Source organism: Budorcas taxicolor, chromosome 1, assembly GCF_023091745.1.
Source record: "Budorcas taxicolor isolate Tak-1 chromosome 1, Takin1.1, whole genome shotgun sequence".
Taxonomy (NCBI): Eukaryota; Metazoa; Chordata; class Mammalia; order Artiodactyla; family Bovidae; genus Budorcas; species Budorcas taxicolor.
In genome coordinates, this window is record NC_068910.1 from 204497165 (window position 1) to 204511900 (window position 14736).

At 39.0% G+C, this 14736-nt stretch overlaps 1 protein-coding gene across 1 annotated transcript in view; it reads right to left on the reverse strand.

The window, feature by feature from the left end:
* DSCAM (DS cell adhesion molecule) overlaps window positions 1-14736 on the reverse strand; it is a 678525-nt gene that overhangs the window by 325307 nt on the left and 338482 nt on the right. The window contains exons 4-5 of the mRNA XM_052645681.1: window positions 12030-12176; window positions 192-470 (exon numbers count right to left, since the gene is read on the reverse strand). Of these exons, the coding sequence (XP_052501641.1) occupies window positions 192-470; window positions 12030-12176 (426 nt within the window). The remainder of the gene's footprint in view (window positions 1-191; window positions 471-12029; window positions 12177-14736) is intronic.

Consider the following 14736-nt stretch of genomic DNA (forward strand, 5'->3'; position numbering starts at 1 on the left):
CTAGGTTGGTCATAACTTTCCTTCCAAGGAGTAACCTCCAGCATTTGAAGACTTGATTTCCTCATCTGTGAAATGGGGCTGAAATGGAGTGAGGATTCATGGGAGCTACAGAGAAAGCCAGGGGGTCACTTGTAACAGGAGCTCCAGCATTGGCAGCTAGCATCACCACTGCCAGTTACCATCCAACTTACGTTTCACGTACAGGCGGCCTATCACCTTAGCAGTTCCATATCTGTTGGACACTTCACAAACATAGCTGCCTGAGTCTGAGGGACGTGTGTTCTCAATAAGCAGCCCTGTCATGGTCTTCTGGAACCTTCCAGAAAGTTCCAGGGGCATGTTGTCCTTCAGCCAGCGGTAATCTGGCTCAGGGTGCCCAAGCGCTTTGCAAGGTAGCTCCACACGCTGCCCTGCCATGGCTTTGCGATGATCAAACCCATCCAGTATGGACGGGGCTGAGTTCGCTGGGTCTGCAGAAGGAAAGGAAAAAACTCTTAGATGCAGTGAAGGAGTTAATGTGTCATTCAGAATCATAGGACCTCATATATAATTAAAATTTTATGTATGATTTCAATTATTAATACACTTTTAAGATTCCTCTGTTCATTGAATTCTCCAGGCAATAATACTGGAGTGAAGTGCCATTCCCTTCTACAGGGGATCTTTCAATCCAGGGATCAAACCCGGGTCTCTTGCATTGCAGGTAGCTTCTTTACCATCTGAACCACTAGCCACCTGATGCAAAGAACTGACTCATTGGAAAAGACCCTGATGCTGGAAAGACTGAAGGTGGGAGGAGAAGGGGATGACAGAGGATGAGATGGTTGGATGGCATCCCCTACGTGATGGATATGAGTTTGAGTAAACTTCAGGAGTTGGTAATGGACAGGGAAGCCTGGCATGCTGCAGTCCATGGGGTTGCAAAGAGTCTGACACAACTGAGTGACTGAACTGAACTGAACCACCAGGGAAGCACATGTATGTACACACACACACACATAAACACACACACACATATATGCATAAATATGAACAGAAAGAAAGCCCTACTCATATACATTCCTCTCTCTCAAAATTTTCAAAAGGTTGAAGCTGATACATCACCAAAGAAGATGTAAAAATGATTGATAAGCACATGGAAAGATGTTCAGTATTATTAGCCACTATGGTTGCTGTTGTTTTTTAGTTTCTAAGTTGTATCTGATTCTTTGGGGATCCCATAGTTTGTACTCCACCAGTTTCCTCTGTCCATGGGATTTCCCAAGCAAGAATACTAGAGTGGATTGCTGTTTTCTTCTCCAGGGGTTCTTCTCCACCCAGGGATCAAACACGTGTCTCCTGCATTGGCATGTGGATTCTTTGCCACAGGGCCACCTGGGAAGCCCAGCCACTAGGGTAATGCAAACTAAAATCACAGTGAGACACCACTTCACACTTACTACTGCTGCTGCTGCTAAGTCGCTTCAGTCGTGTCCGACTCTGTGCGACCCCAGAGATGGCAGCCCACCAGGCTCCCCCACCCCTGGGATTCTCCAGGCAAGAACACTGGAGTGGGCTGCCATTTCCTTCTCCAATGCATGAAAGTGAAAAGCGAAAGTGAAGTCGCTCAGTCGTGTCCGACCCTTCGCAACCCCATGGACTACAGCCTACCAGGCTCCTCCGTCCATGGGATTTTCCAGGCAAGAGTACTGGAGTGGGGTGTCATCGCCTTCTCCATCACACTTACTAGGATGTCTATAATAAAGACCGTCATAGCAGCAAGTACTTGTGAGGATGTGGAGAAGAAAGTAAAACTTTCATGCATTGTTGACTTGAAAGTAAAATGGGGCAACCACTTTGGCAGTTTTGTAAAATGTTAAATGTCAGTTCATCACAAGGTTCAGAGCTCCATTGAAAGAACCCACCCTAGACAAAGGAAAACCCATGTTCACTCAAACACTTTTTCACAAATGTTCATAGCAGGATTATTCATAAGAGCTAAAAAGTTGAAATAGTTCATACTAAACAATAGGACCACTGTTTAGTAGCTGGATAAGCAAAATGTGAACATACATACATAGTAATCAGCAATACAAAAGATACGTGTTACTATATGAATGGACATGTTACAATAGGGATGGACCTCAAAAGATTAGGCTAAATGAAAGAAGCCAGATACAAAGCCACATATCACCAAACTTGATTTATACAAAACACAGAAAACACAAATCTATAGAGACAGGCAATAGATTAGTAGTTGCCTGCAGCTGGCATTGAATTTGACTGGAAATGGGCATCAGGAATTGATTTATCTATCTCTCTAGTCCATTTTGTCTAAAGTTTCATTCAGTGAATGCTTCCTTATTGATTTTCTTTTTGAATGATCTGTTCATTGATGTAGATGCGACATTAAAACCTGCTTCTATAATTGTGTTGCTGTCAATATTTCCCATTACGTCTGCTAGTATTCTCTTACGTACTTCTATGTTGAATGCATAGAAATTACCACTGCTATATTTTCCTTTCAGATTGATCCCTTTATCATCATGTAATATTCTTTCCTGTATTTTAACAAAACACAAAAGTCTTTGTTTCAAAGTCTACGTTTCTCTACAAGTATTGCTACACCAACCTTCTGTTTCCATTTGACCAAATACCTGCTTTCATCCCCTAACTTTCAGTCTGTGTGTGTCTTTAGATTTGAAGTGAATTTCTTGTTGGCAACATATATGTGTGTGTTTTTAATCCAACCAGCCACTGTATACCTTTTTATTAGAGCATTAGTCCATTTACATTTAAAGTAATTATTGGCAGATATGTACTTACTGCTATTTTGTTCATTGTTTTCTTGTTTTCATAGTTTTCTTTTTGCTTTTTCTGCTCTCTTCCCTTGTGATTTGATGACTATCTTTAACATTATGGTTGGATTCATTTTTCTTTTCTCGTGTACCCAGTATAGATTTCTGGCTTGTAAATAAATACCTTTTGGCTTGTATATAGATTTATATAGGTATATACAGGTACCTATATAGGTATATACCTATATATATACACATACATATATCAGTTCAGTTCAGTTCAGTTGCTCAGTCACGTGCGACTCTGCAACCCCATGAATCGCAGCACGCCAGGCCTCCCTGTCCATCATCAACTCCTGGAGTTCCCTCAGACTCACGTCCATCGAGTCAGTGATGCCATCCAGCCATATCATCCTCTGTCGTCCCCTTCTCCTCCTGCCCCAAATCCCTCCCAGCATCAGAATCTTTTCCAATGAGTCAGCTCTTCACATGAGGTAGCCAAAGTACTGGAGTTTCAGCTTTAGCATCATTCCTTCCAAAGAAATCCCAGGGCTGATCTCCTTCAGAATGGACTGGTTGGATCTCCTTGCAGTCCAAGGGACTCTCAAGAGTCTTCTCCAACACCACAATTCAAAAGCATCAATTCTTTGGTGCTCAGCCTTCTTCACAGTCCAACTCTCACATCCATACATGACCACAGGAAATACCAAGGCCTTGACTAGACAGACTTTTGTTGGCAAAGTAATGTCTCTGCTTTTGAATATGCTATCTAGGTTGGTCATAACTTTCCTTCCAAGGAGTAAGCATCTTTTAATTTCATGGCTGCAGTCACCATCTGCAGTGATTTTGGAGCCGAAAAAAATAAAGTCTGACACTGTTTCCACTGTTTCCCTACCTGTTTCCCATGAAGTGATGGAACAGTTTTAGTGGTGGTGAAATCTTTTAACTTTTGCTTGTCTGTAAAACTCTTAACTCTCTTTTGTGGAATAATCTTATTTTGTTTATTTTTATTTCATCACTTTAAATATATTATGACTCTTCTTTTTGGCCTGCAAAGTTTCTACTGAAAAGTCAATTGATGATAGTCTCATGGGAGTTCTTTCGTACTTAAGTAGTTCCTTTTTCCTTGCTATGTTTAACATTCTCTCTATATCTTTAATTTTTGCCATTTTAGTTACAATGTGTCTTGGTGTGGATCTCTTTGGTTCATCTTTGTGTGTGTGTGTGAGAGTGATCCTCTGCTTCCTGGACCTGAATACTTGTTTACATTCCCTGGTTAGGGAAGTGTTGAGCTATTATTTCTTCCAATAATTTTTCTGCCCCTTTCTCCCTCTCTTTTCATTCTGAGACCCCTACAGTGTATAAGATAGTAAGTGTGATTATCCTGAGGTCTCTTAAACTGTCTTCATTTTAATTTCTTTTTCTGTTTTCAGTTCCACTTAGGAGTTTTCCACTACACTGTCTTCCAGTTCACTGATCTGTTCCTCTGCTTAATCTAATCTACTGTTGATTCCTTCTAGTGTATTCTTCTGTTTAGTAACCATAGTCTTCAGCTCTGTTTGGTTCTTGTGTTTTCTAACTTGCTATTAGACTTCTCATCATGTTCATCCATTCTTCTCCCAAGTTCATTGAGCACCTTTGTGATCTTAACCTTGTATATTTTTGTTAGGGAGATTTTTATCTCCTTAATTCTTCTTCTGGAATTTTATCTTGTTCTTTTATTTGCAAAATATTCCTCAGTTGCCTCATTTTGCTGAATTCTGTTTTTACATCTCTGTATTATATATATATATATACACATATATATCATTTACATATCCCAATTTTGAGGAAGTGGCCTTATATTGGAAATGTGTTATGGGGCCCAGCAGCACACTCTCCTCTGGTTACCAGAGCCAAGTGCTCTAGAGGAACCCCTTAAATGGACTGCAGGGACCCATCAGTTGTGGTGGGGCTGACTACTGAGAGTGGCTGGTTGGCAGAGATGGACCCCAGCCTGGTTGGCTGGCAGGCCCGGCTTCATGTAGAGGCTGCTGCCCTACTAGTGGCGGGGTTGGGGCTGGGGAGCTGGTTTTCCATGCAATGGGCTGCTAGCCCTGGGATGGTGCTGGTCCAGGGGTTGCTGTCAAATTGTCTAATAGACAGGTAAACTACCAGCACTAATAAGCAAGAGGGGAGACTCCAAAATGGCACTTGCCAGGACTAGTGGCCTCATGATAGAATGAGCTCTCCAAAATTGCTTCCACCAATGTCTATATCATTGGTGAAAAACCTGGCTTGAATCGCTAGTCCAGGTTCTATGCAGGATACAGGATGCCTGAGGCTGGTGCACTGGGATGACCCAGGGGGATGGTATGGGGAGGGAGGTGGGAGGGGGGTTCAGGATTGGGAACACGTGTACACCCGTGGCGGATTCACGGTGATGTATGGCAAAACCAATACAATATTGTAAAGTAATTAGCCTCCAATTAAAATAAATAAATTTAAAATTTAATAAGATTTTAAAAAATCAAGATTATGGCATCCAATCCCATTACTTCATGACAGACAGAAAGGGAAAATGTAAAAGTAGTGACAGATTTTATTTTGTTGGCTTCCAAAATTACTGTGGATAGTGCCTGCAGACACAAAATTAAAAAGATGCTTGTTCTTTGGAAAGAAAGCTACGACAGACCTAGACAAAGTATTAAAAAGCAGAGACATCACTTTGCTAACAAAGTCTGCATAGTCAAAGCAATAGCTTTTCCAGTATGGATGTGAGGGTTGGACCATAAAGAACAATGGTGCTTGAGAAGACTCTTTGAGAGTTCCTTAGGCTGAAAGAAAATCAAACCAGTCAATCCTAAAGGAAATAAACCCTGAATATTTATTGGAAGGGCTGATGAAGAACCTGAAGTTCCAATACTTTGGCTATCTGATGTGAAGAACCAACTCATTGGAAAAGACCCTAATGATGAGAAAGGTTGAAGCAAAAGGAGAAAGGGGAGGCAGAGGATGAGATGGTTAGATAGCATCACCGACTCAATGGACATGAATTTGAGCAGACTATGGGAGATGGTAAAGGACAGAGAAGCCTGGCATGCTGCTGTCGATGGGGTTGCAAAATGCTGGACACAACTTAGCGACTAAACTGTTGTCTATATCCTGGGGCAGTTCCAGTTAGTTACTGCCTCTCCAGGAGGCTTTCCAAAATTAGCAAGTGGGTCTGATCCAGGCTACTTTCAAACGATTGCCTCTGCACTGGGTGTTGGAGCATGTGACATTTTGATGAGTCTTTAAGAGTGAAGTATCTATTTTATAGCCCTCCAACTCTCCCATACATAAGCCCCACTGGCTTTCAAAGCCAGGCATTCTGGAGGTTTCATCTTCCTGGTGAAGAACTCCAAGACTAACAACTTGATGTTGGGCTCAGACCCCTTGCTCCTTGGGGAGAACTTCCGCAATTTTGATTTTTTCCTTTGAGGGTTGCCTCTCTGGGAGTTTGTCATGTCCCTGCACCTCCTACCCATGTTTTTGTGGTTCCTTCTTTATATTTTTAATTGTGGAAAAATTTTCTGCATGTCTTCAAGTGATTATAATTGATATTTCCTCTATAAATAGTAGTATTTTTGGTGTGTCCATGGGAAGGAGTAGCTTAGGATCTTCCTCCTCCATTATCTTTGCCACACCCCCTTACCAGTGATCTTAATTGTTATGGTTCTTGACTCTTTTTTAATTCAGAGCAGCCTCTCTTCTATTCCCTCTCATGTCTCTGGTTTATTGAAGAAACAGAGAAGTTATTGCATAGGAAATCCCACATTTTGAATATCTTTCTTAATGCTGTCATTTAGCCTGTTCCTCTATTGCCATTTTTTTCTTATGACTGGAATTTAGTTCTGATGGATTGGTTAGATCAAGCTCAGCCTTTTGTCATTCCCTTTGCATCTATATAATGAGGCTATATGCATTGCATGCCAAACTCAATGAGGCTAAAATTGATAAGCAAATTCAGATGATGTTTGTCTGAATTATTTTACTAAGGGTTGAAAATTACAATTTTAATATTTTCTTATTATTTTCACATTCAACAGATATGATTATTCTGTAAATAAGAACTTTTCTTCCTGAACTAGGGTTGTTTGGTTATCGTAAAATATATAGTACTTGTAGGAAAGACAGGGAGAATTGTCATTGTTCTCTATAATGACTAGTTATCAAAGTCAAGAGTTGGTGTCTGCCCTAGTTACCACTAAGTAGACCAATACTATTTGGAGAAGGCAATGGCACCCCACTCCAGTACTCTTGCCTGGAAAATCCCCTGGACAGAGGAGCCTAGTAGGCTGCAGTCCATGAAGTTGCTAAGAGTCGGACACGACTGAGTGACTTCACTTTCACTTTTCACTTTCATGCATTGGAGAAGGAAATGGCAACCCACTCCAGTGTTCTTGCCTGGAGACTCCCAGGGACGGGGGAGCCTGGTGGGCAGCTGTCTATGGGGTTGCACAGAGCCAGACACGACTGAAGCAACTTAGCAGATCAATATGATTATTATTATTATCATTGCTTTTGTTATTATTTAATGTATATGGACATGTGTACCTGTAAATATATATGAAAACAATTATATATTTGTACATGTACATTATGTAAGTATATATGTATGCACACATATACACACCTATGTATGCCTTAATATTAATACATATATATATTTATATATAATTTTGGCAAGACCCTATTTATATTTCAGCCTCATCTTACATGTTTCCTGTCCCAAACCAATAAGTGATCATTATTTCAAGGAACCATGGTCCCTGTTATTATGGCATAATATTTAAAAGGTAGTAGAATTGCTAGTTGTTATTGGTTGCCCATTGCTTCTGGACCTTTTCAATGGAAACACCTTCTCTCTTTCCATTTAGTTTTTCACTCTGGCTCAATTTGATTCCTAAATCCAGCAGTTTCCCTCAGGGTGAATCTCTCTTCTTCTGAAAGTAGTAATTGCTGAATACTTCTGAGATACACAAGGAGTTAGACTACCACTTAACTATGTGATGTCACAGCCTTTTATACTCATCTTCAACTCAGAGCTTGCACAGGGCTATCAAAGTTTTGTGAATACCCTCAAACACATTTTCTCAGGTTTCCATAAAGAAATAGTCCACCGGTGCTTTTTGGAGATGAGCATATGCTGACAAAGGTTCCTATGTTCAACAGTATGGTTTTTCCAGTAGTCATGTGCAGATGTGAGAATTGGATCATAAAGAAGGCCAAGTGGTGAAGAATTGATGCTTTTGAATTGTACTGGAGAAGACTCTTGACAGCCCCTTGGACAGCAAGGGGATCAAACCAGTCAATCCTAAAGGAAATCAACCTCGACTATTCATTGGAAGAAATCATGCTGAAGCTGAAGCTCCAATACCTTGGCCACGTGATATGAAGAACCAGCTCACTGGGAAAGACCCTGATGTTGGGAAAGACTGCGGGCCAGAGGAGAAGAGGGCAACAGAGGATGAGATGGTTGGATGGCATCACTGACACAATGGACATAAGTTTGAGCACAATCTGGGAGATAGTAAAGGACAGGAAGACCAGCATGCTGCAGTCTACAGGGTTGTAAAGAATCTGACATGACTTAGCAACAGAACAAAAACCACAATTTGTTGGCTATTTTGCATTTCTGTGACTATACAGTAATCTCAATAGGCCTTCCCCCTCCACCATCCACTGCTTCTCTTACACTGCAGCTTCTCTTTCATTGGACCTGCTGTTGCCAGTGGTTTATCTACAGCCCCACATGTTTAAGAGTTTCTGAGGATCCCTGTCACCTACTTTTGTTGAAAATGTCATCCACATTCTTTTTCTTTTGTTATCCTATTGAGTCTGTTTCCACTCCAGGAAGAAATTGGAATCATTAAAAACCTCGTTACTAGCATAACCCCGCTAGCAAACCCCATGTTTACATTTATTAAAAATTTAGATCTAATTTAAAATTAAATAATTTTCTGTTATCCTTCAAAGCTTAAACTCTAGATAATTTGCACTCAGTGTCTATGTTCCCAAGTTCTAGCATCAACTATTTCCTCCCTCAACTACTGTACTGAAATTTCTCTGACCAAAATGTCATGAGCTATTTGCCATAAGCAGTAGACTCTCTTACGAGCCTTTTGAGTCTGTGTGACTCTGCTGACTTCTCCCTTCTTACAACTACCACCTTTAACCCCAAATGTTCAGTCTTATCCCCTCTCTTCTTCCTTGCTGGTATTCAAGTGCATGATGTTCCTTCACTAGTTTCTGCTCTGACGCTTCTTACCGATCTGCACAAATGCTCATGAGGCAATCGTATGGACTCTCACCGCTTCTGCGGCGGCCCGATCAATGCTCATGAGTCCTGCTGCCTATTTTTGAAACATCAGTGAAACATTATTTAAAAAATAATAATTAGGCTTGTGATTAAGAAAAGCAAATTTGCCTTTTCAACTCTGAGAAATCAGTACTTAATGATCTCGAGATAAACAAGGCTATTTTTTCTGTTTTCTCACCTTTGTTTTTTTAAGGTTTTATTTTATTTTTCCAGGTTTCACTTCAGAGAAAAAATCGGCTCCTGAGATTAGCATCACTTGATTCACACTATCTCAATGGAGAAATACATATCTGCTTCTTTTTGCTAAGCTCAGTTTCATCTTATACCCAGATCCATGCCGCCATTCCTCCGAGACTGTTACCTTTCTTACTTCAGTATTGTCGTGAAAAAGTTCCTCTTCAATCGTGAAAGACCTTTCCAGGGATATTCTGAAGAAATATACCATTGTGCTCTTATTAAAGGCACTGTGAAAGTGAAAGTTGCTCATGTCTGAGGCTTGGTGACCCCATGGACTATACAGTCCATGGAATTCTCCAGGGCAGAATACTGGAATGGATAGCCTTTCCCTTCTCCAAGGAATCTTCCCAACCCAGGGATAAAACCCAGGACTCCCGCATTGCATGCTGACTCTTTACCAGCTGAGCCAGAGGGAAGCTTAAGAATACAGGAGTGGGTGGCCTATCCCTTCTCCACGGGATCTTCCTGACCCAGGAATTGAAAGGGGTCTCCTGCATTCCAGGCAGATTCTTTACCAACTGAGCTATCAGGAAAGCCTATTATTAACAACACCATGGAACAGATAATAGAGGCTACTCATTTTATAATTTATTTTCTCAACATTTTAATTTTAATTTTTTTTAATTTTTGAAGTTTTATTTTTCAATAATACAAGTCTGGTTGGTTGGAGGATAGGGCTTCTGAAGCAGAGGGAAACTTTGAGGGCTGGCTGGTCTTCTTATCAAAGACCCTGCTTATTTCACACCAGAAGGTGCTCTTTCACTTTCCTGCTCTGTTATGTTCTCTGACGTGTGTACTGTGCATGCCCTGTCCAGGAGTTTTCGGACAGCTGTCATGAGCTAGGTTTAAAGCAACAAGCAAATATGTTAGGATATTTTTGCAAGAATTTCTAGCACGTATTTTTAGGTTTATTTGCTAGGCATTTTATTTATTTATTTTAAAACAAATTCCGACTCTTCGACTGGGTAACTTACAAAGTCCCTCCACCTCCATGATTTTAAGATGTTTTAAGGGCCATAGAGCTGGGTTCTCACTTTTCTTTCTTTTTTTAATTTAAATTTATTTATTTTAATTGGAGGCTAATTACTTTACAATATTGTATTGGTTCTGCCACACATCAACATGAATCCGCCACGGGCGTACAAACGAGCATATTTTTTTTTTATTGTGCTGATTATTCTTGCCATTAACAGAGGCAACAAGTCATAACTAATAACACAAGAGATAAAGTAACAACTGATATGAAAAAGAACAGGTAAAGATAAACTATTTTCAAGTGCAGAGGGGGGAAAAATCAGTTAATTATGACTTATGTTTGTCTTAAACCTTAAAAGACAGGTGAGCATTGGCTATTTTAAGGATGTAAATGGGGAAGAGGAATTCAGATAAAGCATTATCAAGGGCAATATGCGGGTGTTAGGTGACATTATTCTAATTACTCCAGCACTTGAAAACTTGTTATCATGTCTCCCACACAAAACATCACAACAAATAAAATTACTATTCACTGCATGGATCAATTTTACATTCTAAAACTATAAGAGCAAAAGTCATATATTTTACATTTGATTTCTAATACTGAGATGGTCATTTCATACTTCTAAACCTCTGCATGGAGCACTAATGCAATCCCGTGTAAATGTATTGCTGATTTGACTGATGGATCAACAGAAAGCCAACTGTAAAGATTCTGCAAAAGGTCAATATCTTCTCAAAGTATAACTCCCATTAAAAGAGGCACAAAACTGACATATTTATTAAAGTGGAATAAACTGTTTTGGGGTTTCCTTCACTTGAGAATGATCCTGGAAGGCCATGTCTATTTCTTTAACTTTATTATTTTTTTTTCATTTCCATGATTTTGTTTTATTTTGACCAATTGGTAAAAAATATATATATATAATGTAGAAAGTTCTTAGTCATTCAATTGAGTGCTTATTTGCAAATCAATATACATTTCAAAATCTCATTATTATTATACTCACTAATAATGATTATTATCATTATACTCACTTTATAATGTATATGCTATATTTAAAAATGTGTAAGATAGTGTTAAAAAAGGAGCTGTATTAAACTAATGGGCATAGAATATTACATTTTAAAATTTTTATTGGAGGATAATTGATTTACATTTTTGTGTTGGCTTCCACCATACAACACCATGAATTTTCCATAAGTATACATATGTTCCCTCCCTCTTGTGTCTCCCCCTACCCCCTACCAAACCCACCCTTCTAGGCCAATGTGGATAATTTCTCCATTACTGCTAGATGGGGGACAAGAGGTGTGTTCCTAGGACCACATCCTGCTCCCTGAGAGCTCTGCAGGGTAGAAAGCACTGTGGCGCTAATTAGTATCACCAATGTCATAACATACAACAACAGCGAGGGGAGGCATTGTCAACAAAGTAGCAATAATATAGGGTCAAAGAAATTTGGAATTTTACAGTAGGTGAGATATCCATATTTGCATTGTACTGTATTGGGTAAAGTTTTTCTTTCTTTCTTTTTTTTTTTTTTTAATTTAAAAAACCCTCAAGTTGCTGGAATATTTTGGGACAGAAATACAGACTTCATTTTACTTGTGAGTTCCAAGGTTTTAGTGGAGTCATCCCAGAGCGCTAACAAAAGAAAACAGAAACGGAAATCTCAGTGCCAATGAGTTTTTACCTGATACAAAAAGTCTAGCGCTGTTACTTTGTCTGGTCTCCCCGGTGTATCTGTGCCGCGTGACACAGCGGTAGTTATACAATCCATCTTCATTTTGTACATCTTTAATATACAAGGCGCCCGTGGATGTGATGAGAAACCTAGATCCTAAAATAGAAGAAAACGATGACCCCATTAAAACAGAACAGAAGCAACCCAGTCATACAAAGTCACTGAATAGATTTTCTTCACCTGAAGGAAACTCATATGAAGGCAAATAATAGATGTGTGTGTGTGTGTGTTAGTGTTTGTGTGTGTGTTACTTTAAGGGTTCAAGCTATATTAATTCTTTATCCTAAATTAAGGGGTTTTAGTGGGTATACTACAGAATAAATACTTACTTGAAAAGCTTAGCCTCATGAATTAATTTTTTAGGTCATGTATTTATTTAGGAGCAAGAAAGTTGGCATATAATTGGTATGTTGCTAATTTAGCAGATTTTCTTTGCCATCACTTTTCTCTCAGAATATGACAAATTAAAGGAGTATTCATTTTCTTTTATAAATTTCTACATCATGTAAGTATTTCAAGTGTTTCAATAAATACATAAACATGTTAGACTACAGAACAATGATATATTCCACAACCTTCCCAGGAAAGACTTCTTATTTCCTCAGTGATAACCAACACTTCCATCTATATTCTAGGATAAAGATCAATTCTACCTATATGCAGTGTTTTAGAGAGCTCTGCTATTTTCTGATTACTACTGAAATTATTGATGATAGCATTTTCACCTCAGGGAGAGAAACGTGATACCCACCTCTTCCTCCTGTATATCAACACTGGACACAATGTGCTCTCCGCGACCTGTGGGTTTTGCCTCTGTAACTCAATTTGAACAGAAATGGCCAGCATTAAGGGATCAAGCATCATTGTTGCTTGAAGGAGAATAAAGATGATTCTTTCCTTCAAAAATATCTAAAGATATGTAATGTCTTTAACTAATTAATATCTAATTAATGTTAAAACATCTAAAGATATATAAATATCTAAAGATAAGTTTTCAGTGTTCAGTGATAATTTTTGTGTACACCAAATAAAAGCAAAGGAGTACATTCCTAGGTGAGCTCCAGCACTTGTATGGTGGGAGACTCAACTGCTTGTATACCACTGTTAGTCTTTCCTATGGAAAAGTTCTGCATCTGATGCAATTCTACTTGAAAGGTAATGTGATTTTGCTTCTTTGGGAAAAGACCAAAATGACCAAAATTCACATTCTTTCCAACTGTTTGTTTTCCTTAGGTTCATTTGAAACTGCCTTTGGTTTAATCAGAACTTGCCAGAAGTCCTGACTTCATTACTTTTAGGTCTCAAATATTTAAGCTGTGAACACAATTCTCACAGCCATCCCATGGTTACTTCTTATAAGAACTATAAATTATTCATAGATCAACTGTCAGATAAAGTAAAAACAGCTTATTGCTTCTTACACAATATGAAAGCAATTCAATGGACATGAATTTAAAAAATCCTAAAACAAACACTGATCCAGCATAAGCTTTCCAGAAGAACACCAATTAACTACTCAAGGATAAAATACCTTTAAGTGATAAATTTATTTTTTAACAGTTGTATTAGTTACTTATTTTAAAATATGCTATAAATATGCTAAACATTAAATAGCTGAAAAAGGGAATGATGTATATTCTAGATACTTTTGCTTTACACTCCCGCTGAAAACAGCAACTAAAATTACCACTTGTCATCTGTCATCACATGCCAAAGAGGTCTTACCAGTATATATTGTGCATAATTGAAACATTTTTTTTTCCTGTCAATATATTTTGCATACTTACATAATGCTTTAATAACCAGTTAAAGTACAAAGTGAAAGACAGAAACAAGGGACAAAAAGCTACTATATTAACTCCTGTCACCACTCTAAGACGGAGTCTTTCCACTAGAATTGACAGGCCATCAGCAGTGGTGACATGTAAGGGGAGCCTCGTGTGCACGGCTCCTCTGAGTATCATGTGATGCTCAGGGATACAGAAGCAGCAGCCTGCACTCATTACTCCGCTGATTCCTAAGAGGGCTCTACTCTCCAGGTACATTTAATTTAATCACTCATTTTGCTCCTGGAATAGCTGACTCCTTTTTATCCACTTAGCATGCTAAATAGACTCTCTAAAGACATGGTGTTTCAGAGAATTGGGAACCTTGTTGGTGTGAAACATTTTCTGAGATATTCACAGGGAAGGAAGAAGGAGTTGGCTGAATTCCCATGCTAATTTGAACCATCTCTGTCGAACCCTTTATTTCTCATTGAAACCCATCACCAAACTGATCAATATTTTAAAGCCTAAAATAAAAATGAAGAATAGAAGAATCTGATTAGGAGAGGACCACAAAGACCCAGAGTCCTGGGGTTCAGCCTAAACTCCCAAGATACGGGGATATCTTGGGATAATGAGGACATAGCTATGGGACAATGAGGCATAGGTATGTCACTAGGACACCAGGTGTCTTGGTTTCATGGTGACAAGGAATCTTCTCAACCATCCCCTTGCTTTTCAATGCACCCCACTTTCTGCTTTACATCAGCAGAGGATTTTGTATCATATGGAATAAATGAAATTGTTCACAGCCTTAAATGAGATGGAAGAATGTGCTTCTGTTAAAATAGGCAAATATTAAAACACAAAATATTAACAGCAATAAACTA